The sequence below is a fragment of the Chiloscyllium punctatum genome, chromosome 12 (genome assembly GCF_047496795.1).
Source record: "Chiloscyllium punctatum isolate Juve2018m chromosome 12, sChiPun1.3, whole genome shotgun sequence".
Lineage (NCBI taxonomy): Eukaryota > Metazoa > Chordata > Chondrichthyes > Orectolobiformes > Hemiscylliidae > Chiloscyllium > Chiloscyllium punctatum.
Genome location: NC_092750.1, coordinates 73904895 through 73931785, shown reverse-complemented (window position 1 = coordinate 73931785; position 26891 = coordinate 73904895). Strand labels below are relative to the sequence as shown.

The window sequence follows — 26891 nt, the reverse complement described above, 5'->3', positions numbered from 1 at the left end:
TTATCGATGATGACGAACATCTCGCCAAGATTATCCTTACTCCTCCACTTCTCACCTTCAAACAAACTCCAAACCTTAAACAGACGATCGTTCACTGCAAACTGCACAGCCTTCAGGCCAACATTGACCACAACACCAGAAAAGCCTGCCACAGCAATCTCTGCAAGATCATCGACATGGATACTACCATTACACGTGGCAACGCTACCCATGACATACATGGCAGATACTCATGTGACTTGGTCTACGCTGCAGGCAAGGATGCCCTGAGGTATGGTGTGTTGGTGAGACCATGCAGACACAGCAATGGATGAAAGGACACTGTGCAACAATCGCCAGACAGGAATATTCCCTCCCAGTCGGAGAACACTCCAGCCATCAAGGACATTGGGTAAGCATCCTCCAAGGCGGCCTCTGAGATACGCAACAACATAGAACCACCGAGCCGAAACTGATAGTGAAGTTCCATACCCACGAACTGTGATCTTGAGTTCATGTCATGCTGCATGTGACCCCACCGTACTGTTCTGTTTCTGTAAAATCTTCCTCACTGTCCTGTTTTGACACCATCACCTTGAGAACTTGTTACGATCTCTCTACCTTAATTAGTTTGTACAGTTTTGGATTACTTGTTACTTTGGTTAGACCCTGGCATGCGACTCTTATACCAATTGTATTACTCCAGTCATTTGGTTTGTCTCTAGCACCACTTTAATTTTAACCTTTTGTAATTATCTCTCTGCCTCAATTAATTGGACTATAGGTCATCCCTGCACTTGCCTGTCGATACTCCACTCAGACCATTTGTTTGATATTTTGATTATAAATGTTGTGCTTCTCTTCACTTCACCTGACAAAGCAGCAGCACTCGAAAAGCTCATGATTTCAAATAAACCTGTTGAACTATTATCTGGTATTGCGTGACTTCTGACCTTGAGGATGATCACATCAGCAATGATCTCACTGAATCGCAAGGGAAACTTGCTGGGCTGAATGGCCTACTCCTGCTCCTAATTCTGACGACCTATAAGGGTAGCTTTGTGGGGGAGCAGAGATACCTGTGCAGGAGCAGAAAGACAAGCCATTTTTAGGTGATTGTCTGGGTACGAAGAATTAGATAAGAATTGAACCATGTGAGAGCAGTCCAACCTAGACGGACAATAGGAGAGAGCTGTCGGAAAAGAATGGTGTAGTCAAATATGCCAAAGGCTGCAGTCAGTTGACAGCATCATAAAGCAAAAGCTTACTTTTGCCTCACTCTCACAGGATAGATCTTGTGACTTCAGTAAGACCTATATGTTCACTGTGACTTGATTCAAGCAGTTCAAACAAAGTTGCTGGTCAGAGCAACTTTGGGAAGTGACAACACCTTCAAGGGTTATGGAACTGAAAAGAGGTTGGAGGTGTGATGGTAGTTTGCAAGAATGGTAGGGTCAAGGTTAGATTTTTTTTTAAAAGGTGGTGATGAATGGCAGATTAAAATAACAGAGGAGTTTGCAGCCAAGCAAATAAGCTGAGGATGTCTTTGCATTTTAAAACGATCTAGGGAAAGTGAAAAGCTTTAGCAAACGAAGAGTGGGACCTGATAGCATGGCCAGATCTTATTGTGGACATCCAAACATGTTCGCTGCCATATTCTTCCAAGCCTGTATTCAATGGACTTGAGGAATTGGACATGAAGGCCAGTATATGAAAGTAGGATGACCAGAGTTAGGCACAATCATGGTGGATGTGAAGGCGCAGTTGAAAAAAAAATCAGTAAGTGGTGGAATTGTTGTGATGAACATAGGGCCAGGAGCTGGAGATTTTGTAAGTGATTTGAGGACTTTTTTGATTCCCAGGGACTGACATAAGAAATAGAGTTGGGATCAATCTTCTCTCCAAGCTGGGGAGCTCTGCATGCATTGATCAATGTATCAATGGATAACTCCCACTTTCAGGTGTGGCTGCCACATGTGGACCTCACAGCGCGGCACAGCAACAAAATAAAACTACAATGAATATTGGTTGGGTTATGGAAGTGGGCAGATACCATTGGAGACTGAGATAAGGAAGTGATCAGAGATAGTCTCATAATGTTGAGGTTATCAAGACCACATTAGATGATAAGGTCAAGATGAGGTGATATAAACTATTTAATATCATTCATTTTGGGTTAGTAATGTAAGGGTTCTCTGTGTGCCTGAAGTTAATAATTGACTTGTATGTAGTTCTATCGCCATGGCGATTTTCAACTATTTGAGAAAGCTTCTTTCACAGCCCATGGATTGTTGTTTACTTTCGGATTTTATGGCTTAACATGGCAGAAGAATTCTGAGAGAACTTTCTGGACTTGGGGGTTTTGCTAAGCTTAAGGGAAACACTCATATTAGAGAGACTGACTTTTATTTCAGTTTTACTTTGGTTTTGGCAGTTCTGTGAAATTCTTACACATGCTCCTGAGAAGGGAATTGTACAGTAAACTCTCTTAGATTACCTTAGACTAAGAACTCCCTAGAGGTGTTCGGTTAAAACCCTGACGAGTACAAGAAACGGTGTTGGTTTAAACTTAGGTGTACAATAAATCCATGAATAAGCTATCACAGTGTCTCCAAACTTGGAGATAAAATCACATCTAGCTTAAATTTATTGAGGTGTTAGATAAGAGGATTCTACTCTGAATACCGTACAAGGCTTGCTATTGTGTACTATATAAGGAATTTCTTTTTACGCTTGCAAAAGTGTGTTTTGAGATTAATAGGATTGTACTTTTACTGTGTTGAAAACTTTAACTTATAAATTTTCTTTACTATTTCTTCCCAAAGACACTTGACCCTTTGAATGTGGGCAGCACGGTGGCACAGTGGTTAGCACTGCTGCCTCACAGCGCCTGAGACCCGGGTTCAATTCCCGCCTTAGGCGACTGACTGTGTGGAGTTTGTATGTTCTCCCCGTATCTGTGTGGGTTTCCTCCGGGTGCTCTGGTTTCCTCCCACAGTCCAAAGATGTGCAGGCCAGGTGAACTGGCCATGCTAAATTGCCCATAGTGATAGGTAAGGGGCAAATGTAGGGGTATGGGTGGGTTGCGCTTCGGGGGGTCGGTGTGGACTTGTTGGGCCGAAGGGCCTGTTTCCACATTGTAATGTAATCTAAAAATAACAAATTCCTCATCTCTGCCTTAATAAGGCAATCCCTTAATTTTAATCACCAAATTCTTATTAAGTTGTTTTATTCTTGAAACAAACCCTGTAACATCACGTGTTTCTGTCTCAATGACAGCGGGCCTTGTTGAAAAACAAAACAAAACAAATTATGACCTATCAATCCAGATTTCTGTCTGGGATCTGACTTGTCCAATAATAACATCAGGAGGAGATCATAATGGGGTGGACACAGGCTGGGGAGTTTTGCAAATGGTAGGATTTATGGAGGACTAGAGGGGCAGCCACTCAGTCGATAGAGAGAGGTCCTGAAGCTGTTTCCATTTTGCTGGGTGAATGCTGGACATTAGACCAGCTGCCGTGTCCAGGGGTCTAGTGCTACAGAAGTGGACCATCAGCTTGGGATTGCAATGAGGGAAAGATCTCTGCCAGAGCCATCAGGTACCCTCAGCATTAAAACCTGTGCTGTACAAGCCACGCTTTGTTCCCTCCCCATCAAGATCTGGCCAGTTAACTGCAAATGAGTCCAGCAACTCCACTTCCACCAGTGAACTGATCCAGCACCAGAAATACAACAAGGCTGTTTTTACCCCAGGAAAAACAAGGGCTTTGATTTGGATGAAATTGAACTTTAACACATTCCCACACCCGACAAACATACTAAGTTGATGTAATTATGAGTAAAATTGGTTGTGTTTGAACTTTTCATACACAGAAATATTTTCAAGGAAACCATATTGTACAAACATTTTTAGTAATGTATACATGAATTTACATCAACACAAAAAAACAGGGAGAAGACTTTCAGTATCCATTTGTAGTGAAATTAAACACTTCGTTGACAGTTTTAATTTTGTAACAATAAACACAGAAGAAAAGTGTGTTCACTTCTGGCAACATTCTAACAAACTCCTTCCATCAAAGAACTAAGCTGCCCCTGTACATTTCGCATGATATTATTTACCTTCAGAGGCCAAACCTTAAATCAGTTTATTGGACAATGAAAGGAGCACTCTTTGAACTGTATCCCTAAGGCATATCTACTGCCATTACACAGCTGCCCCTCCGCAGTGTCCCTCTATTCAGTGAGCTGTTATAAAAGGAAATCACAAGAATAACAATAAAACCTAAACCTTTAGTCTCACATATTTACATTTGCACAGATTTGTACCGAGCACAATCTGCTTCATGTGGGTCCAATTAAGACCTGATTGTCATCTTAGAAAGCAAATGTTGGTCATCACTATATTATTGGGCTGACATCCTCTCAACTTCTAGATCTCCTTGCATACAAGGTCAAAAAAATAATTCTTATAATCCTTCTTAACATTGTGAACATAATGCTCAACACTTTAGTCGGGGGGAGGGACAGGGCAAACACTTTTCTGTAAATGAGGTCAGGTGGTGCTGCCATTGGAAAATTATTGCAGTCAGTAACAAAATCAGTGTTTCAGACACTATTCCCCTCAAACACTCAGTGACAGCTGCAGCATGGTGTTAGGTATAGTGCAAAATGCCGTCTACTCTTTAGAAACTAAAATTAAAGAAACAGTCTCCATCAAACACTCTGGATAGGTGCAGCACAGGCTTAGATACAGGGTAACCGTTTGCACTTAAAGTAAACCTCCCCACACTGTCCACATCCCAAACACTCCCAAGACAGGGACAGCAGGAGGTTAGATACAGAGCAAAGGTTCATCTCCACTCACCCCATCAAACACTCCCAGGACAGGGATAGCATGGAGTTAGATACGGAGTAAAGCTCTCTCTACACTGTCCCTATCAAATACTCCCAGGACAGGGATAGTCTGGAATAGGCCAATCCCAGAGTCAAATTCCCTATACACTGTTCAGTCAATTATGCCCTAATCCAAAAGTCCAACTGCATCAGCCTGAGATATTTAACTTCTACTAAAATCCAATTGGAATCAGACTGACTTGTTAAAAATATGATTCCACTTGGTAATATTCTTAGTACAAAGCTCAGGTCAGCAGGAAGTATCAGGATGAGTTTTCTTATTTTGTACTTATGTTGTATGATCTCCTGCTGTGCTACTCTGATAGATGATGCTCAGTCTTAGAAGTATGCAACCAAAAAATTGACCCCATAATTAAATAGTGGCAGTTGTTATAAACTTGCGTTCTCTGAAAAGTGGGTTGTGATCGTCCAAAGCTTATTTCATTCACTGAAAAGAGACTATTACCCCAATGGTCTGACCCAAATCACTGGTATGCTACGGGGAATATCATCATCTGTCAGATGGACTCCTGTAATGTTTAGGTACAACTACAATATCATTACAAAACTACCCCTCAGCACAGACTGTAAGACCATCAAACACTGTACATAAATGAAAAGATCATGTTAGGCCTGTGACGTTCTATGATCTACGTGTATGTTTGATGTGAAATGGAAAACCATTCTAGGCATCATTTAATAATCAAGCTTCAAACCTGCTAATTAAATTTACTGAGAATATAAATTCCATCTTCACTCCACACACATTTCGTTGTTTCTCAACCGATGTAAACATGGAACATGGGGCCTTGTTTGTAGGATAACTTTTTGAAAATATTTTAGTAATTCTTCTTATATACTGTAGGTAGGTTTCAACTTGGGTGGATGTGATCTCATTTTGGTTCACGTGGAATGTTTTAATTTATCTTTGAGGTAACTGGATGTAAATTGGCAAACACAACGGAAATGCATTCTATGGGAGGTGGGGGAGTGCTGTAAATCTATTCTGGTTCTGTAATATACTTCAAATCAATGGGAGGAATATTGCTCCCCAAAGTCGAAGCTCTTTACCAGTGGTGCATACTTACTTAGTTAGCCCAAAAACACATATCAATAGCACACTTAGCTGCAGCTGATGTATGCAGTTATAGTCCAATGAGATTTTCCAACATGTCTCTTGGAAAACCATCTACTCAAGGGAGGCAGCTGGAGTTGGGAATGGGAGCAAACTCTTAATACTGAGGCTAATTGAAACAATTGGGGATAATGAATGAACCAGTATCACTCATCTGTATCATATACCATGGGGTGGGGGGGGGGGGGGGGGGGAGAGAGGGGCAGGATTGTAGTTAAAGAACTGGTCACATCATAAATGTGTCACCCATGAGTGTTTTTAAGTTAATATCCACATTTCTTACATCGCATACTGTCCTCAATAGTTTCATTTTCTGTTCACTCAAGAACTGAATGCTAGCACTGCAGATTAAGGGAGTGACTATTTCAGGTACTTGTATGTTCAGTGTTCTAAATGAAGGTATTGGTCTCCATGACACCACAATACAACCAGCCTGGGCTGGAAGGTCAGCGTGAAGTAGACCAAGGTACAACAGATGATGCCACTAACATTAGTAGCAGCTGTAAAGTTCTTCAGCTCGATATTTCCATACCCCAGGACTGGCATGTGGTGATCAGACACTGGGTTCATCTATTGGGCGACGACAGTATGGGCAGCAATTGTGCTGGAGAACAAGCAGCTCATAGTCTTCACTGTGAAACATCTGTTGGTGAAGGAGAACTGTGTTAACATAGCACTGAGCAAAGTTAGCTCAGATTTAAACTACTAAATCTGGAGAAATCAAAGATACATCTGTGGGCAAACATGAACGTAGCCATCAGAAATATTAAAGAGTGTGAATGAACAGAGACAGGGGGATTCAGGCATCTAATTCCCTGACAGTACAAGAGCTAGTGGATATTTTTGGGAGTTACGTAAGTCAAGGCATAAAGCACAAAGGTGGAGAGACAGTTGATATTGGAGAAAATAAGCTGACGGTTTATTCTAAATGATTATGAAGTAATATACATTTGCAGCAGACTACAGTGAGGTACCAAATGATTTGCTAAAGTCCAAGGGGATCAGAGTAATTGAGGTTTGCTTATATTTGTCTGGAGACAGTGAAGATGAGGCCAGGAAGGCTGAACAAAATAGAAAATCAGGTTTACAGTTGGCTCTGCTATAACAGTAGTTCCACTATCCCTGGTGTTATGAACAAATTGTGTAATAGCAGCACCATTTAAACTAATGGGGCCAGAATCGTATTATAACCAATACATGCTTTAAAAGTTTATGCTTCAGAAACAGTGTCCCCAATGCGTCAATCATGTTATAGCAAATTTGCATTAACGAATTGTATGTTAAAGCAGAATGACCTTAGGCAAGAACTTTCGAAAGCTGATTGGGGGCAGATGTTCACAAGTAAAGGGACGGCTGGAAAATGGGAAGCCTTCAGAAATGAGATAAAAAGAATCCAGAGAAAGTATATTCCTGTCAGGGTGAAAGGGAAGGCTGGTAGGGATAGGGAATGCAGGATGACTAAAGAAATTGAGGGTTTGGTTAAGAAAAAGAAGGAAGCTTATGTCAGGTATAGACAGGATAGATCGAGTGAATCCTTAGAAGAGTATAAAGAAAGTAAGAGTATACTTAAGAGGGAAATCAGGAGGGCAAAACAGGGACATGAGATAGCTTTGGCAAATAGAATTAAGGAGAATCCAAAGGGTTTTTACAAATATGTTAAGGACAAACGGGTAACTAGGGAGAGAATAGGGCTCCTCAAAGATCAGCAAGGCGGCCTTTGTGTGGAGCCACAGAAAATGGGGGGGATACTAAATGAATATTTTGCTTCAGTATTTACTGTGGAAAAGGATATGGAAGATATAGACTGTAGGGAAACAGATGATGACATCTTGCAAAATGTCCAGATTACAGAGGAGGAAGTGCTGGATGTCTTGAAACGGTTAAAAGTGGATAAATCCCCAGGACCTGATCAGGTATACCCGAGAACTCTGTGGGAAACTAGATATTTGTATCATCGATAGTCACTGGAGGTTGGCAAACTTGCTGCCACTGTTTAAGAAGGGCGGTAAAGTCAAGCCAGGGAACTATAGGCTGGTGTTCCTGACCTCGGTGGTGGGCAAGTTGTTGGAGGGAATCCTGAGGGACAAGATGTACATGTATTTGGAAAGGCAAGGACTGATTCGGGATAGTCAACATGGCTTTGTGCATGGGAAATCATGTCTCACAAACTTGATTGAGTTTTTTGAAGAAGTAACAAAGAAGATTGATGAAGGCAGAGCATTAGATGTGATCTATATGGACTTCAGTAAGGCGTTCGTCAAGGTTCCCCATGGGAGACTGATGAGCAAGGTTAGATAGCCATTTGAATACAGAACTGGCTCAAAGGTGGTGGTGGAGGGTTGTTTTTCAGACTGGAGGCCTGTAACGAGTGGAGTGCCACAAGGATCAGTGCTGGGTCCTCTACTTTTTGTCAATTACATAAATGATTTGGATGCGAGCGTAAGAGGTACAGTTAGTAAGTTTGCAGATGACACCAAAATTGGAGGTGTAGTGGACAGCGAAGAGGGTTACCTCAGATTACAATAGAATCTTGACCAGATGGGCCAATGGCTGAGAAGTGGCAGATGGAGTTTAATTCAGATAAATGTGAGATGCTGCATTTTGGGAAAGCAAATCTAAACAGGACTTATACACTTAATGGTAAGGTCCTAGGGAGTGTTGCTGAAAAGAGACCTTGGAGTGCAGGTTCATAGCTCCTTGAAAGTGGAGTTGCAGGTAGATAGGATAGTGAAGAAGGCGTTTGGTATGCTTTCTTTTATTGGTCAGAGTATTGAGCATAGGAGTTGGGAGGTCATGTTGCGGCCTGTACAGGACATTGGTCAGGCCACTGTTGGAATATTGCGTGCAATTCTGGTCTCCTTCCTAGCGGAAAGATGTGAAACTTGAAAGGGTTCAAAAAAGATTTACAAGGATGTTGCCAGGGTTGGAGGATTTGAGCTACAGGGAGAGGCTGAACAGGCCGGGGCTGTTTTCCCTGGAGCGTTGGAGGCTGAGGGGTGACCTTATAGAGGTTTAAAAAATTATGAGGAGCATGGATAGGGTAAATAGACAAAGTCTTTTCCCTGAGATCAGGGAGTCCAGAACTAGAGGGCATAGGTTTAGGGTGAGAGGGGCAAGATATAAAAGAGACCTAAGGGGCAACCTTTTCACGCAGAGGGTGGTACATGTATGGAATGAGCTGCCAGAGGAAGTGGTGGAGGCTGGCACAATTGCAACATTTAAGAGGCATTTGGATGGGTATATGAATAGGAAGGATTTGGAGGGATATGGACCGGGTGCTGGCAGGTGGGAATAGATTGGGTTGGGATATCTGGTCGGCATGGACGGGTTGGACCGAAGGGTCTGTTTCCATGCTGTACATCTCTATGACTCTATGACCCGTCGTGCAAATCTGGCATTAGATCAGAACCATTCCTGTTCTTGTCAGGTGGGTGTCATTAAAATCAGTATTTAAGAAGTTAGATTTTATAAATTTAGCTGTAAGTTACTTGGGGAACATCTTGTATTTCTTTGAGCTGATGCAGAAGGATGCAATGGGTTTTGGGTGCGGGAGTTATAAGCATGTGATTAGAGGTGCATTTTCCATTAAGTGAGGTATAGGAAACATGGGAGGAGAGAAAGGAAAGGAGATGAGAAGCCCAAGGGAAGAGGGTGTGAATATAAAAGCTGATGTACAGGTAGAACAGCAGGGAATTGAAATCTTAGGAGAATTGTCAAGAGAAGCTGATAAACTGGGAAATAACTGGGAATAAAGAGTCACTCAGGGCACAGAATAGCAGAGGAGAGAGGAAATCTCTGGAAGAAACTTAATTCAGACTTGAGGAGACAGAGAGTGGAGAACAGGATTGTAAAGGAGTGTATAATGACATTCTCACCTGGAAACATGTCGGGCACATTGTGATGGAGACATCAGGTAACAATGATCGATAGTAGTGCCACGTTAATGGCTTTGGCCAGCGTTTAATCAGAACATCCCTCCTGCTCATTGACTGCAGAACCTCCCTGTTCACAACCACAGGAACAAAATCTGAGCCACCTTGCTGCAAAAAATGAAGGGAACAGAAGTTTGTCATCATTGGACTGGTCTGAAGATTATTTTTGCAAGACTTAGAAGTTATGCTTATTTGATTTCCAGACTGTGACTGCTCCAGTTCTGCAATCTGTAGAAAGCGCTACAGGAAAAGGTAAGCAGAGTGCGGAAATCACTGCCAAACATTGCAGCAGTGTGTACTATCTACAAGATGCACTGCAGAAATTTACCAAAGATCCTCAGACAGCACCTTCCAAACCCATAACCACTATCATCTACAAGGACAAGAGCAGCAGATACATACCACCACCTTCAAGTTCCCCTCCGGAAATATATTGCTGTTCCTACACTGTCACTGGGTCAAAACTCTGGAATTTTCTCCTTAATGGTATTGTGAGTAATCCACAGCAGGTGAACTGCAGCAGTTCAAGAAGGCGGCTCACCACCACCTTCCCTGGGGCAACTAGGGACAGGCAATAAATGCTGGCCCGCCAGCAACCCCCACATCCCACAAATGAATAAAATTTTTATAAACAGGCAAAGGTATAAGGAGATTTGATATTGTAAGTGTACAAAGTTATGACCCGTTTCAGAAAGACAAACGGAAGCTGTTCCAAAAAACAAGTGGTACAAGGACTCAGGTATAGCTTTACAGTCATGGGACATAGCTGCAGGAGTGCAAGGAAGAACAATTTTACACAGCAGACAACAATTACTCAGAACTCACTGTCTAATGGAGGTGGTAATAGAGACTGCAGAGCAGTGAGACTGACTGGATTGCTCTACAGAAAGTCAAAAATTGACTTGATACAGCAAATAGCCTCCTTTTGTGTTGTAAAAACTCTGACTATTCAGTAAGTAGTTTTAAAATGAATGACAACAATTAGACCTTACTGAGTTGGTAACACCATCAAATCTACAGGCAATCATAAATTAAGACTGCGGTTTTATATTTCATTGTCATCACGTGTACTCAAGTACAGTGAAAAGTGCATAATTTTGCCACACATGGCACCATATTAGGTACCAAAGTACTTAGGTGCAAAAAAAGCTTAGGTACACAGTAGTAAGAGAAATGAGAGTTAAAAAGTCAAGCACTATTTCATCGAAAAATAAAGAAATAGATCATAGCTCACAATAAAGTCTTTTATAGTTTAAACTAGGAAAATAAAGGAATAAGCTAAAAGTTCAAAATTCTTTGATGAATCCTCTGCTTATCTTGCTCTGCTGTCTGTTCTCAAAGTCTCCAAGAAGCTGGTCTCAGTGCTGTTGAAACTGCTGCCACTCCGATCTCAGGAATATACCCAGGAAAGATCTACTCATATGCCAAGCCGAGACACCACCACAAGCTGCCAAGAGACTGACTGACATACCATCAATAGTCCAGGCTGAGTGATGCCAAGCCACAGAGAGACAGGATCCTGGACTCGTCAGAAGCCACCGGGAGACTGGGCCTAGACCCCTGAAAGATCAAAGTGAGGGAGAAAAGAGAAAGAAACAGAAGGAATGGAGGAACTCCAGTTGGAGCATCCTATCCAGAATCTTGACCGGAAGATTAAAGTTTTGGCTAAATTCCAAATTGATGTTTTAATAAAAGGGACAGCATACTTGAGAAGTATACTTAACCTGTGGCTGCAAGGATATAATTCGTCATTCACCATGCTATTGAAGTCTGAACTTTGGTTTTGTTTCCTACACATGTTGCAGCATTCTCTGACTATGAAAACTACTCTTACAATCTTGTTCTTGCTCAATTGCTTGGAAATATGCTACTTTGAATTCAATCTGTGACACATTCTTCACAATAGGTTCAATAAACTAGACAGTGAAGCTGCAGACTCAGATCTGTTTCCTCTCACTCTCAGTGGGGAAGCTCCTTCATTCGTAAGATAACACACTGAGGTGGGGAACCTGACAAATGCTGAAATTGCTTGCAGTCTTCAGAAATGTCACAACGAGATGGTTGATCCAATCAAACTGTCTTTCTAAAACAGTGTTGGCTATCACTTAAGACATATTTTCATGTCGATGTCCCAGAGCTTTGCACCTAGTGATGGGTTCTATTATTTTGATTATTGCTAATGTAAGACTAATAGGTTTGATCTTTTTGAAAATACCATATTGGTATCAAAGAGTTTTCACTTGTCCTCATAGACATACATTTTCATTCCACCCACTGTGTAACACTAAGCTGTAGTGCCAGGACTCGAGTATCCGAGCTATATTGGAGCACATTTGGTAGACAGGGCAGCAGAACCACCATGATGTACATTTGTATCCTCAACATATGCTGTGCTTAAAGATTTTTCAATATTTTTATAAACCCAGCAACAGACACTTGCAAATTTAAATTTTCCACAGAAAAATGCCACCAACAACGACCCTTTCAACAGACCGAGAAGTTCATGAAATGTGCTGAAAGGAGTTGTGCCAATATGAGACTGACACTCCACATGAAGCCTGGATGGCATTTTATGAGATGTAGTTTCATTCTACACTGGCACAATTCTCAGGAGATGAAAAATCAGTCAAAAAGCACTTTGCATAATTTTTCCTATCTGTTTGAAAACAAGTAGTGCCCAAGCAAATATTGGTTGTACAATATCTAATATAAATAGGAGGGATCACTCAATCTCTACAACCTGCTGCAACAGTTAATTTGATTATCATTATTGTTACTTCAACTTCATTGATACATTTAATGCTCTCATCCAATTACAATATACACATTTAGTTTTAGAAGTTTCAATCAACATCCAGCATCCAAAGGCTCCAAGGGCACAGTTTCAGATCACAATCCCCATCAGTATTAGAATTTAAATAAAATGGACGGAAGCTAAGTAACATAAAAATAAACTGTAAAGGCTTCTATAACAAAGTGAAAAAGAAAAGATTAGCAAAGACAAATCTGGGTCCATTACAGGCAGAGACAGAAGAATTTATAACAGAAAATTTCCAAACAGCAGAGAATTAAATAATTGCTTAGTGCCTGTCTTCATGGAGGGAGAATGAGAAATCACCACAAAATACAAATCCAAGAGACAAGTGAGAACGAGGAACTGAAAGAAATTAACATCTAAAAAAGTAGGAACTGGAAAAATTAATGGGACTGAAAGTTGATAAATCCTTGGATCTGTTGAACAACATGAGGCTTCAAAGAGCTGGCTTTAGAGATAGTGGATGAATTAGTGGTTACCTGAAATGGAGGTTTCATATTAGAAGGTTGCAAATGTAAGCCCACAATTTAAGAAAGGAGGAAGTGAATAAAAACAGGGGATTACAGACCTGTCAGCCTGACATCAGTAGTAGGGAAAATATTAAAAACTAAGGGCTACGGGGAGAACGCTGGTAAGTGGAGCTGAAATGCGCATCAGCCATGATTGAATGGCAGAGTGGACTCGATGGGCCGAATGGCCTTACTTCCACTCCTATGTCTTATGGTAACTATAATAAAGGATGTGATTTTTGGATACTTCAAAAATAATGATCTGACTATGAAGACACAACAGACATTCAAGATTAGAGCATGTTAGTAATCCACTGTAAAGAAAACAGACTATAGGAACACAGGCTGGTGAGTCTCGGGTTGGTGGCCCGTGACTGGTGCAATACTGCAAGAATGTTGAATTGTTACAGTGTAGGAGGATATTTGGCACATTGTGTCTGCTCTGGATGGCACAAAACAGGTTTGAATATGAGTTGTGAGGAGGACGCAAAGAGGCTTCAAGCGGATTTACACTGGCCAAGTGGGCAAGAACATGACCGATTAAACATAAAGTGGTTAAGTGTGAGGTCATCCAGTTTGTTGGGCAGAATGGAAGTGCAGAGTATTCAGAAGCTTTCACATCCAAAGGAACCTCGGTGTTGATAAGCAGAAGCAAAGAACTCTTTGTTTCAACTGTATAGAACCTAGGTGAGACTAAACCTAGAGTATGTTGTGCATACTGGTTCCTTTTCCAAAGGGAGGGGAGAGACTCATTGAGGGAATGTAGCAGTGGTTCACCAATCTGATCCCTGGGATGGTGGGACTATCCTGTAAGGAGAGTTTGAGGAGACTAGATCTGTGGATTTTAGAAGAATGAAAGGTGCTCTCAGAAAACTTCTCTGAAATCCCCAATCATCAATCTAACCCCATGACACTGGGCACCTTCCTACCAACACTGTTCTTTATACACCCCTACCTGGGCAGAACAGGAATGGAAGCAGTGTGAGCAATGTTGGGGCTCAGAGGAACAGAGCTTGGGCGTGGAGTCTGGGTTTGTTGGGGAGGGGTAGTGTCTGAATGTGACTAGGGAATGAACAGTCTAAGGAGGTGAGTGGTCAATTTCACTGTTGGCGGACAACTTTGACACTCTCCTTGATTTAAAGGGCTAAACTGAGCAAACTTTACTAATGTTGTGAACAGTAATACAAAACAGGAGGACTGTCCACACAATCTCTGATTTGTGCTGAAGCAAGAGGTCCAGTGTAAATCAGCCATTCAGCTCAGAGCTCACTGTAATCGTGATGGGAACATTTGGGTTGTAATTTTAAAACATTGAATCACAGGTTTCTATCATCTCATCTAAATTATTGAAGTGGTGAAAAGGGCACCGCACAGTTTTCTGCGGTCAACCAACATTCTGTTTCCAACCATTTCCGACCCATGTGGCAGAGCCGCTCCAATTTTGTTGTCTTTCATGTCTTCTTTTGTGCAGAACCTTGCATATCCACATAGGTATCACCTATAGACAATTTCTAACCTATGCCACTGGCCTCTGGAAGTCAGACATAACCTATCGTTAGTAGATCTATTCTGGCTTTGAGGCCAAGCCAAGTACTCATTCACCTTCCATTGCACTAATGATGTCATTTCTTCCCAACTACTAACATGAAATTGACAGATCTTCCCATCTGTCATAAAAAAAGTGAACACTGCAAGTCTCCAATGCAATGGCATAATTCCTGAAAATCAAGGGAACTTTGGAAGATAATGAACAGCACCCCCTGCAATTACCTCAGCTCTGCATCCTTTAACGCTTAGAGCAAATCCACAAAACCTTTTGGAGATTTGTCTCATCACTTTCACTAGCATCATTTTTTTTTAATAAAGAAAAATTTTAATAAATTCAGTTAGATCTTTCCTTGGACTTATTTTCAGTTTCCCAAAGTTATTTTGCCCTTTCCCTCCATGGTAAAGTCATATGGAAATTGTTGTATTGCTGTGTGTGAATTTAACAACATAAAATTACCTCAAAGCTCAGTTTTGCAGTGAATGGGTCTGTCTCAATCTTGGTCACACTGTCATCAAGCTGTAGAGTTTGTGTATCTACAAAAATAGTAAAGAAATACTTCAAGGTTTATTGGAAAATACAACAGGTTCAAAAACACAAGTGATTTAGTTCAGCAGCCTCCACAAGTATCCACTCTCTTTATCACCAACACTCAGTATCAGCAGTATGAAATATCGACAAGACGCACTGAAGAATATCACCAAAGATCCTTAGACAGCACCTTCCAAACCCTTGATTACATCTAGGAGGACAAGAGTGGCAGATACATGGAAACACTACTACTTGCAAGTTCCCCTCCAAACCACTCATCATCCAGATATGGGAATATATTTCTATTCCTTCACAGTCACTCTAAAACGGGTACTGCCAAAATCCTGAAATTCCCTCCCTAACAGCATTGTGGGCCGCAGAGTGCAGTGGAGGCCGGGATGCTAAATGTCTTCAAGGCAGAGATTGATAGATTCTTGTTGTTTTGAGGAATTAAGGGCTATGGGGAGAATGCGGGTAAGTGGAGTTGAAGTGCCCATCAGCCATGATTGAATGGCAGAGTGGACTCGATGGGCCGAATGGCCTTACTTCAACTCATATGTCTTATGGTCTTATGGTCTAATCTACAGCACATGGACTGCAGTGGTAACCCTTCTCAAGGGTAACTGGAGATAGGCAATAAAGGATGGCCGTTCAACAATGTCCACATCCCACAAGTGAATAAAAATCTATCAGTCACAGCACCGGGACGTGGTTTAACATCTTATCCAAAAGTTGACCCCTCAATAGTGCAGCACTCACTTAATACTTAGTGCTGCACTAAGTAAATCAACCTGGATCATATACTTAACTCTCTGGAGTACAGCTTGAACCAGCAATCTTCTGGTCTAGGTATGAGAGCGCTCCAACTGAGCCAATGTCCTTTGTTGCTACCTATGGATGACCTTTGATTACAAACACCTAAAAAGAATTCACTGGATGTGAGCTGCAATGGGTTAGAGCTTACATCTGCAGAAGCTGCAGTTGTGAGCCTTGTTGTCAATGTAACTGGTTGAAGGTAAACTGCATATAAGCCAATTCATGTTTTTGACAACAGCAATAAAGTGGTGAACTTTCCTGGCATCTGCGACTGTGCCTTGAAAATCTCCAATGACAGTGATCACAATGTCTTTTGCCATGATTATTTGTGCCAATGAGCCCAACAGCATCAATAGACTGCATTATAATTAGTGCCACACGCCTAGGTGGCATAGAGTTGGATTTGCACCAGCAGAAGGCACAATACACATTGACAAAGGCCAATTTTTCTTATTAGCAACACAGGTTTTTAAAACTCCAAAAGTACAGAAATTAAGTCAATAGCATACTTATAATTTCTCTTCTTCCACTAAAAAGTTACCTGATCCTCATGCTCTGGACAACATATACACATAACCAACATAATCCTCGTTCTAACTGAAGTTGCATAATTCAGAGGGGCACATGACGTACAGAGGTGACTTTCCCACTCATTTTTTGGTCTGATCTTGTCATTGTCCTACTGCAGTGTAATCAGGTGGGTGGCCACATTCTGTTATGGTATACATCAGTGTTTCAATGTGCCACTCTATTCACATCATTAGTAATACAATAAAATGGGTACCGCCAATATTCTTTTCCTGCCATCCATCCTTTTTCAGTTCCATGCTGGGCACTTCACGATCAATGAGGGCCACTGCTTCTTCATCCGTGATCCCTTCTTCCAAATAGAACTGAACAAGTGGCAGCACCTCTAAAAACACAGTAAAAGAGAGCCCATAAGATGAAAGCCCTGTGGAACTCCGTGTGTAGCTCATCTGATTCAAATCTTTCTGAACTTAGATCTAAATCTGGTAAGTGCTTGTGAAGCTCAGTTTAATAATGAATAATGACTTCCCTGCTCTATCCTTAAACAATATTTTGCCAAGCCCAATGAAATCAGAATTTTTTAATATTATAGGCCTTTTGAAACAAGTAGTTTAAGGAAAGACTGTATCGTTGTAACTATTCTTACTCTTTTCCCAACTTTCGCCATCCCTTCTGTCTAGCAGGGTTTCAGAACATTATTCAATTGTCATTCTTCCTTTCTATTTCTGGATTGCGATTGTTTGAATAAGATCCTGCATTTACTGCAGCTTGCCTCAGAGAAAGATGAGAATAGGATTTCATCATCTACCCAAACAGCAATCCTGGTTTATGCATGTGCTTGGCTTTGGAGAACAAAGGAAGTGGGGGATGTGGGAACAACTCCCAATGTCTGCTTCTCAACAAACATAACAAGCTGACAAAATCTAGGGCAATAAAATAATCATACAGCCTCAGAAGACAACCAACAGAAACATATGAGAAATGCAGCTCAAAGAGCCCATAGGCCAATTACGTTTGGGTCAACTTTTGTTCAGTCACTCCATTTCAATATTAATCCCATTATTCCAACTTCTTCTGCTAAGTTTGTATTAAACTGAACCAATCCCAATATCCTGATCATTCTCCTGTTTCAACCTTTTTTGTGGGATTTTCTTTCAGAAGAGGCAAGAGGCCTTATGCATTCCAATGATAGAATATTTCATGTTCCAAAACCAGTTTTTGTAAAGAAATTCTTCATTAGCTCTTTTTGCTCTTTTACTGACAATTATAAGTGAAAGCTAACATCACAACTCCCTTGAAGTGGACTTTCACAATTTTAAAACAAGCTACTATTTTTTTCTTACATGGGACATGTATGCTACTGGCTATTATTATCATAATTGCCCAAGAGCCAACGACATTGCCATTGGGTCACATGTAGGCCAGATGTAAGGATGGTAGATTTCATTCCAGAAAGGACATTAGTGAACCAACTGGGTTTTATTTTAACAACAAATCAACATAGTCACCATTAAGCCCACTTTTTATTGAATTCAAATAATACCATTCGCCGTAGTGGGATTTGAATCTATGCCCTTAGAACACTGGTCCTGGATTCTACACTATTAGTCCAGGAACATTATTCTCTAGAACACGCCTCCCAAAAAAACTGTTCGCACAGCCTTCTCTGTTGCTGTGGTAACAGTCCCTCATAAGTATACCCGTAATCATAGTTCTTAATCATTTACGTCATACTCACTATGGCTTTAATATTCTTCCCTTAATCGGACTCTCAATACTCTAACTGCCTTGATCCACATTTCTCATAATTTTATCCTTGTTTTTACCTTTGTCTTCTGTGTCCTTACTTATATAACCTAAATGCAGGCAGCCTTTTTACATGGCTATATCTAACTGCCATCTATTTTGAACCCTAGGTCTCTGTATATTCGCATCTTTCTAATGTCTGTAAATTCAGGTACACATTCCTCCCAAAATACATTGTATCCATTTGTCTGCTACATTGCATCTACCACTGTTTATCCAAGCCAAGTTGTGCCAATTGAAGTACACACTTACATACATTAAATTATGTATGATAGGATCCTATGTTATCATGGGATTTTAATAAACCAAATCTCTTATGGGCTCCACAACTGGCCTCTACATTCCTGGATCAGAGAATGGTGAAAAAAACCATAACCCACTTTCCTGTTCCTAAGCAATGGTCCCATTCATATGTGTATGGACCAAGGGCAAGGCCAAGACCTGATGTGGTTGTGATGGTAGCTATCATGTGACAGGATGATCAAAGTCTCAGCAGTGTCCCCAATTCACACACGATGCGTTAAGCAGGTCACCTCAATTGCTGTGTAAATGCCATTTAAGAAAGGCAATCATTCTAAATGACCATGACATGTTTTCTGTTCCTCAAGCACAGTGCCTTCTGGAGGATACACTAAGGTCATTCAGTTCAATCACAAAATGAAATAGCTCAAAGAGAGGTACAAATCCCCAGCAAGGGAAAGATATATTGCATATAGAGTTGAGAATGTTCATATAATCTAGGTTACCCAGGGCACAGATGCATGCTGGATCAATGCTTGGCAGCAGACTATATCTGTAAGCAAAATGTTGACTTGTATGTGAACTTTATAACACAAAGTGATTTCTCTCTAGAATGGGTGTTTCAAGTGTGGATTTTGCCTTAAGATGTATGTTTAAAATATGCGCCAATAGACATTCACAAACAAATCCCAGATACATATATGTCAGACTCTTCAAATGGTCAAGTAGATCTGCCAGAAACAATGTTAGATCTCCTTATGTTCTTAAAAGATCTGTATCCTAGCAACTAACAGGATCTGACACTTTACAATAAGTCTAAGGTCGATTACATGAAGGGCTCCTGATTCAGCAGAACTTTGCAATAACACAAGGATACAAGATTCCTTACAAAATAATGTAATACAAATTCTAAAACAAGAAGGCTAAGACTGAAAGTAAATTATGGTTGAGATCTGAGATCCATCAAGTCCTCACTTTTGGAAATACAGTCTTGGACAGAGATGAATTAGGCGAAAATGAAATTGTTTAATTTTTAAAGTTGTTTGAAGAATTATTGTTTGAAAATGAGAGAGGAACTAAGTTCTTAAGATCAACTACACAAGAATCCATCTGATTAATCACCTCCAACAGGATAAAATGGGAATGAAAAACTAAATGTACATTCACGCTTGGAAGAGACTTCACTTCAGCATTTCTTTACCAATGTGAAACTAAAATAGTTTGGCTAAAAGCATTAAAATTAGCCAATGTTATGATCATCTTCATTATTCTGTAAATGATAGACTGGGAAAAGCAAAATCACAGTTTAAGCATAAAAAGGGAAATCCCAATGTCAATGTAACCTGGATTAAAGTCTTTAATCTGTGATGATCCGGTTAACAGTTTATCTTCGGTGGATAGTGGATATATTGAATAAGATTACGTTTCACTATATTGTTCCTTACATTAAAAGAAAACCAGTCCAGGAGGTATAAGTTGCAGCAATAAATTGGGTTAAAAGACAAGGTACTTCAAACGATAAACTTGCATTTACATGGCACCTTTCAAGACCTCAGGATGTATCAAAGCACTTACAAACAATGCTATTATGTAATCACAGCTAATAATACAAAGTGCAAGAGCTAAATTGTGCCATGCAAGTTTCTGCAAACAGCAAGGAAACAAGCACCAGCCACAAAATCAAAACACTTCTTGTCATAGTTCAAATAGTACCATGGGATTTTCAGTTCATATGACAGGTGACTAGAGCCACAGTTTTAACGTTTCTGTTTGCGGATATTGATAAACTTTTTATTACCGTTCAAGAATATTCCCTCAGTACTGCTGTGAAATATAAGCCTGGATCATGCATTGTATTTCTGGAGTGGACTATAACTCCAGAAACACTTGACTCAGACATTAATGAGTTCCCACTCATACAAGCTGACATCATCGTTGAATCCATAAAACTGAAGAAACAGTCAAAGTTGTAAAAGATTGCATTAGGATGTGGGTAGAATAAAAATTTACAAACCTATGAACGGATCATCTTGCAGGTCAAAATAAGTGAGATAAAATGGCTGAGCTAGTCAATGCTGTGAGTAATGGAGTCTGAGACCAGGAAGATCTCAGGGTCTGTGTCCAGTCTGTTCTGATCTTAAGCAGAATCATCACAAATGAACTCGGGTCCTATTAGTTAAAGATCATTAAAGATTGTTTGAGCAAGTCCCTACTTGTGCAGAGATTCTGAAAGTACAATGGGCTTTGGATGTGAAGCTGGGCAACTCACTGTGTAGGCTCACAAATGAATGGTCACTTGGGTAAGGTATGCGTACATCGATTAAGAGCCAACATTTTTGATTGGGGAATGGCAAGGAGAGATAAAAAGAATAGAAGAAGCAAGGAAAAATAAAAAACCAATGACCATTGGTCAACCCAAGCACTAAAATGCTTAATAGGCAGTGTACTATATTACGTTACAAAGCCTCTTTGGAGCAAGGCAGCTTTTCATAGGCTATTAATTCAGTAAGTAAACATGTATGAAGTCAATAGGAGAGGTCATCCAACCTGAATCTGAAATGTTAACTCTGTTTTGTCTGGCTTCACCGAGTTTACTGATGATTTACAGATAATTCTGTTACTTGTCATTACTAAATTCATTTCCCAACTCATTACAAAGTTCACGTGCCCAAACTTCCAGCCCTCAACAACTTCAGAGCTGTTACTGTAACAAGGAGCTCCAATATTTCAGGATTTACATGGCATGCTTGATACATTGCAACATATGCAGTAACTATGCATGACTAGAAACTGTAGTTTTGGTTACCTTATCTAGGAAAGGATGTATCTTCATTGGAGGAGGTTTACTAGATTAATATTTGGATGCCTTATGAAGACATGTTGTACAGGCTGGGCTTGTTTGCACTAGAGTTTTGAAGATGAAGGATAACTTGTTTGAAGGTGCAAGATCCTGAAAGGTCTTGACAAGATAGAATATTAAAATGTGTGTCCTCTTCGGGGTCAATTCATACCCAGGAGGCATGGTTTTAAAATTAGAGATCATCCTTTCAGGCCAGAGATGAGGATTTTTTTCTCTCTCAGAGATCACAACTTTGAAACTTGGCCTCTGAAAGTAGTATTGGCAGTGTCATTTTGAATTGTTTCAAAAAAACTTGGATAGATTCTTGTTAGGCAAGGGAATTAAAGGTTATTGGGGATAGATGACGATGTGGAATTCTAAACAGAAACAGATTAACCACGATCCAACTGAATGGAGGAGAAGGTTTGAGGGACAAAATCGTCTACTTCTGCTCCTGCTTTGGATGTAGAAGAAAGCAGCTCAACAAGGGGTGTAACCTATTTGGCAGAAGTGTTTCCAAAGAGAGGCTCCAGTTAGAACCATAAATAATCAGCAGAGCTTTTTTCTACCATCTTTCATGCTTCCCCGTTGCCTGTGTACTCCTTACCCCTTTAGCTAGTCTCATTCATACATTATTTCTCAAATATGGCTACTATATCTTCTCCTTATGCTGAACAGTGTCACATGTTGATATCTCAATCAATACAAATCTGTAAGCTCACATTCCCATGACCCTCTCCTCTCTATTTCCTCTGCTTCTTTGCAAATGTTGTTGACGTGTAGCATCAATTTTCCACTAATACTGTAGAGTTATTACAGCACTTTCCTCCTTTGCTTGTGTTTCAAGGAGGAACGCTGCTCCAACAATCTTTGCTGGTCAGTTGTCAGCCAAGCTTCTATCAAAATTCAGGGGTGTTTTCGGTTAGGCAAAAGTGAGGACTGCACATGCTGGAGTTTACAGTCAAGATTAGAATGGTACTGGAAATGCACAGCAGGTCAGGCAGCGTCCGAGGAGCAGGAAAATCGACATTTCGGGCAGGAGCTCTTCATCAGGAATGCCTTCATCAGGATTCCTGATGAAGGGCTCCTGCCCGAAACACCGATTTTCCTGCTCCTCGGATGCTGCCCAACCTGCTGTTTTTTGGTTGCCAGCTCTGTGGAGTTGTATCATCTTCCTTGAAGCTATTGATCAGTTTTGCTACCATTTTACTTTGTCATATGTGCAAACACCAGCCATTTCTTCTTCCACTTAACACTTGCTTATTTCTAGGTGGAACTGTGTTTGATTATAAACGGTCCACAGTAAAAGAAAAAAAATAAATAAACTAACTACAATAAGACTTCAAAGTAATAAATGTAAGCAAAGTATGCTAGCATCAGCAGAGAGTAAACTCACCATAAGAGGAAGCAGAGAACACAAAAGGCTGTCGACAGTTAATGCATACGTTTCCCTGGTTATTGAGCAATGGATTATTAGTTGAACACCTGTAGCACATCGGTACAAAGTCCTGTATACACATATAGCAGATGGTTATACAAAACATATACACACAAAGTGATGAGAGTTTGCAAGGTAAAAATAAATGATACAAAAACATTAATAATGTTGAACAATAGTTCTTAAACACAACTCGGCTACTGGGCAATTAGAACTTATTTTGATTTGTCAGGCAAGAGAACATTTCCTGTCTATCTCGCCAACTCACTTTTCCACAAGTTTGCTATGGTACAGTAACACCGAAAACTACTTGGTAAGAAAGGTCTGTTTCATCCTTTTCAAAATCCATTCACATTTCTTATTCCACCTCCAGTGACAGCTTTATCTGAAATCTTAACGTCATGAACTTTAGTCAGAGAACATGGTTATGAAATAACAAAATATATGTTCATAAAAATGAGATCACCCTTTATAGCGAAGCAGAAATTGCAATATACTCTCAAGGATGTTAAAGACAAGAAGCATACAAAAGAAAGAAACAAAGAAATGATCACTTGATAGCAGGGAACTAAAGTATTTCTGGAAAGAAGAAACATTCTGTTGAAGCTTTCTGTCTTGTACTCATTGGTGTACTTCATTGTCAGTATGTGCTAATATGAAGGAGAATTGCAAGGATACCAAATTTCAAAGGGAACAACAATTTATACTACATGGGAAATAGGTGCTTGTGACTGGTCAGCAGCTTAACACTGATTGGTCAAGATATCGCCAGGAAGAATGCTTAAGGAAACGATTGTACCTCATGCTTTTCTTTAATTCAAGAAAGATGGTTGTAGGCCCTGGTACCAGTATTTGAGTACATAGAACACCCAGCAAATGAGCCACATTGCTACAGTGACGGCTACAAGATCAGTGATTCAAATCTGGTTATCCAAACACCAGATAAACTGCAATGGTATCCTTTAATTCTTATTAAATAAGTAAACTCACACAGTGGATTGTTCAGCTAGGTGCTATATTGGTGCGGTATATTTTAAACGACTTACCAGCTCTGCATGGTGTTTTTTTTCCCCACATCCCTAATGATTTCAGATCCCACCAATGTGCCTGACCCAAAAATCAGTAAGATCCAAAAGTCAACGGAGACTTGTTCCCAAGGTTGTTGGTTTTGAGACTCTGTACCTGCAATCTTAAATTGGTTATCGGTGTAATATGTAGCACATCGAAGATTGGCCAGCACACCCTAAACAATCAGGATCATATTTAACATTAGACATGATGTTCTCAGTTGCACAAGTGCAGTCACCATTCTACTTATGGAAAGCTGAAGGAATGTGCTGTTTGATATCCTATGACCTGCAAAATCAGCACGTCACCAGCATTACATTACCATTCCGCATTATTTATGTGGGATAGACAGACTGTCATTTTGGTTTGACACAGGACCCTGTTGGTAGAGGATACCACTGGAGTTATTATCACATAGTCGCATCACCTGAAGCTGTTAGTCGGTTTGCTGAGCTGGTTGATTTTTTTTGCGAACGTTTAATCCCCTGATGGGTGCCATCTTCAGTGCTGTGTAGCCTCCAGATGAAGTGCTTTGTTGTGACCTGCCCAGAATTTATACAGTTCTGTCTGTCAAGGAGCGTGGTTCTATTTCAACATGTTTGTTTATGCAACCAGGATGAACACCAGGTCTCCAGGAATTCCCAAGATTGTCTTTGTTTTGGGTGTCCCAGTATTGTAATGTTGTCCCAGTTGAATTAGTGTCCTTCATTGTCAGTGTGTATTGATATGAGGGAGAACTGGCCATGTCGTTTTGGTGAAAGTTGATGCTCATGTATTCTGGTGGGAAGTTTCCTGCCTGTTTGTCCTGTGCAATGTTTCTCACAGTTGCTGAATGATAACATCACCTATTTTGCGATTTTTGAGATATAAGACATACTGGGCATTGTTCAGGTCTGAAAGTGATGGCCCTAGGCTCACTTCTGAGTATGCAACAATTGTGACTGTGCCAAGAATTAGACGAACAATTAATTAGCGTAGGTAAAAACACTTCAACCCCAGGGCATCAATGTGGACTTCAACAGCTTCCTCATTTCCCCTTCCCCCATCTCATCCTAGTTTCAAACTTCCAGCTCAGCACTGTCTCCTTGACTTGTCCGACCTGCCTATCTTCTTTTCCACCTATCCACTCCACCCTCTCCTCCTTGACCTATCACCTTCATCTCCTCCCCCATTCACCCACTGTACTCTATGCTACTCTCTCCCCACCCCCACCCTCCTCTAGCTTATCTCTCCACGCTTTAGGCTCACTGCCTTTATTCCTGATGAAGGTCTTTTGCCCGAAACGTCGATTTCGCTGCTCGTTGGATGCTGCCTGAACTGCTGTGCTCTTCCAGCACCACTAATCCTGTAATTAATTAGCGTAGTCAGTCACGTTCAGCATGTGGCTCACTTATGATGCTAGAGGTTATATATATTCAAATGTAGGACCCTGACCTCTAAGTGGGAAGGAAGTATATAAAGTTTTGTGCCTTTTTAAAAATGAAACAAAAGTGCAGGGGCAATATTTCCCTGGTGCATTCATCATGCCAATAGCTTATTGACTTGTCAATCATGCAATATAAATTGTTATTTTTTTGAAATTGGGCATCCTTACACCTGTCCTGATAAGTGTAAGTCAAAAAGCCTTGACGGCATGTCTCTTTTCTCAGCAATAAACGAAAAAAGGAAAAGGAGGGAAAAATTATACTTGTTCCACTCAGATGTAAGGTTTCTCCCTTTTCCTCGGTGGTCAGAAGTATTCTCAGTCCTTTTAGAGCTGCAAATACTTTTTGGAGCCATATACACTTTGTTAATTAGACATCTCCCATTTCCTTTACATTGTTTCAATTTATTAATTCAATTATCTAAATATAGTCTGATCTACAGCCTGGATTTACCGATTCTATACTTTCAACTTCATCTTCTTCAAAGGAATTACAGTTTGAAGAAAGGCCACCAATTGTTGCAGCCTTGTCACTCAATCTATCTCCTGCCCAGTGTGACTCAGATCTGGCAGCATTGAATCAGTATATTTAACTGTAAATTTACATTTACCAATGTAAAGAAGTTACTTTTCACTTATAATTCATTTATTAAAATTATTTATACTCCTTAAAATAATTTATTCATATACTTCTGATGTCTGTGCCTAGTGTAGCAGCTGGTACTTACAGAAAAATAGAGGGAAAAACAATGACTGCAGATGCTGGAAACCAGATTCTGGATTAGTGGTGCTGAAGAGCACAGCAGTTCAAGCAGCATCCAAGGAGCTTCGAAATCGACGTTTCGGGCAAAAGGCCTTGATGAAGGGCTTTTGCCCGTAACGTCGATTTCGAAGCTCCTTGGATGCTTCCTGAACTGCTGTGCTCTTCCAGCACCACTTACAGAAAAATAGTCAATAAAAGTCAATAATGACGAGAACGAGGGTAGGTCCGATCAAGGACAGTAGTGGGAGACTGTGTATTGAGTCGGAAGAGATAGGAGAGGTCTTGAACAAGTACTTCTCTTCAGTATTTACGAACGAGAGGGACCGTATTGTTGATGAGGAGAGTGTGAAACGGACTGATAAGCTAGAAGAGATACCTGTTAGGAAGGAAGATGTATTGGACATTTTGAACAACTTGAGGATAGACAAGTCCCCCGGGCCTGACGGGATATATCCTAGGATTATGTGGGAAGCAAGAAAGGAAATTGCAGTACCGTTGGCAATGATCTTCTCGTCTTCACTGGCAACGGGGGTGGTACCAGGGGACTGGAGAGTAGCGAATGTTGTGCCCCTGTTCAAAAAAGGAAATAGGGATAACCCCGGGAATTACAGGCCAGTTAGTCTT

At 40.6% G+C, this 26891-nt stretch overlaps 1 protein-coding gene across 3 annotated transcripts in view; it reads right to left on the bottom strand.

Moving 5' to 3' along the window:
• Positions 1-3875: 3875 nt before the first annotated feature.
• The window catches only part of ift122 (intraflagellar transport 122 homolog (Chlamydomonas)), a 138753-nt gene continuing 115737 nt past the window's right edge, over positions 3876-26891 (bottom strand). For 2 of the 3 annotated variants that reach the window (XM_072582779.1, XM_072582781.1), the window contains 5 exons: positions 22972-23083; positions 16947-17075; positions 15275-15351; positions 9889-10053; positions 3876-6656 (listed from right to left, as the gene is read on the bottom strand). In XM_072582779.1, the coding sequence (XP_072438880.1) occupies positions 6567-6656; positions 9889-10053; positions 15275-15351; positions 16947-17075; positions 22972-23083 (573 nt within the window). In that variant the 3' untranslated portion in view covers positions 3876-6566. Of the gene's footprint in view, positions 6657-9888; positions 10054-11416; positions 11506-15274; positions 15352-16946; positions 17076-22971; positions 23084-26891 lie in introns of those variants that run through there. The other variant, XM_072582782.1, reaches the window with a different exon arrangement.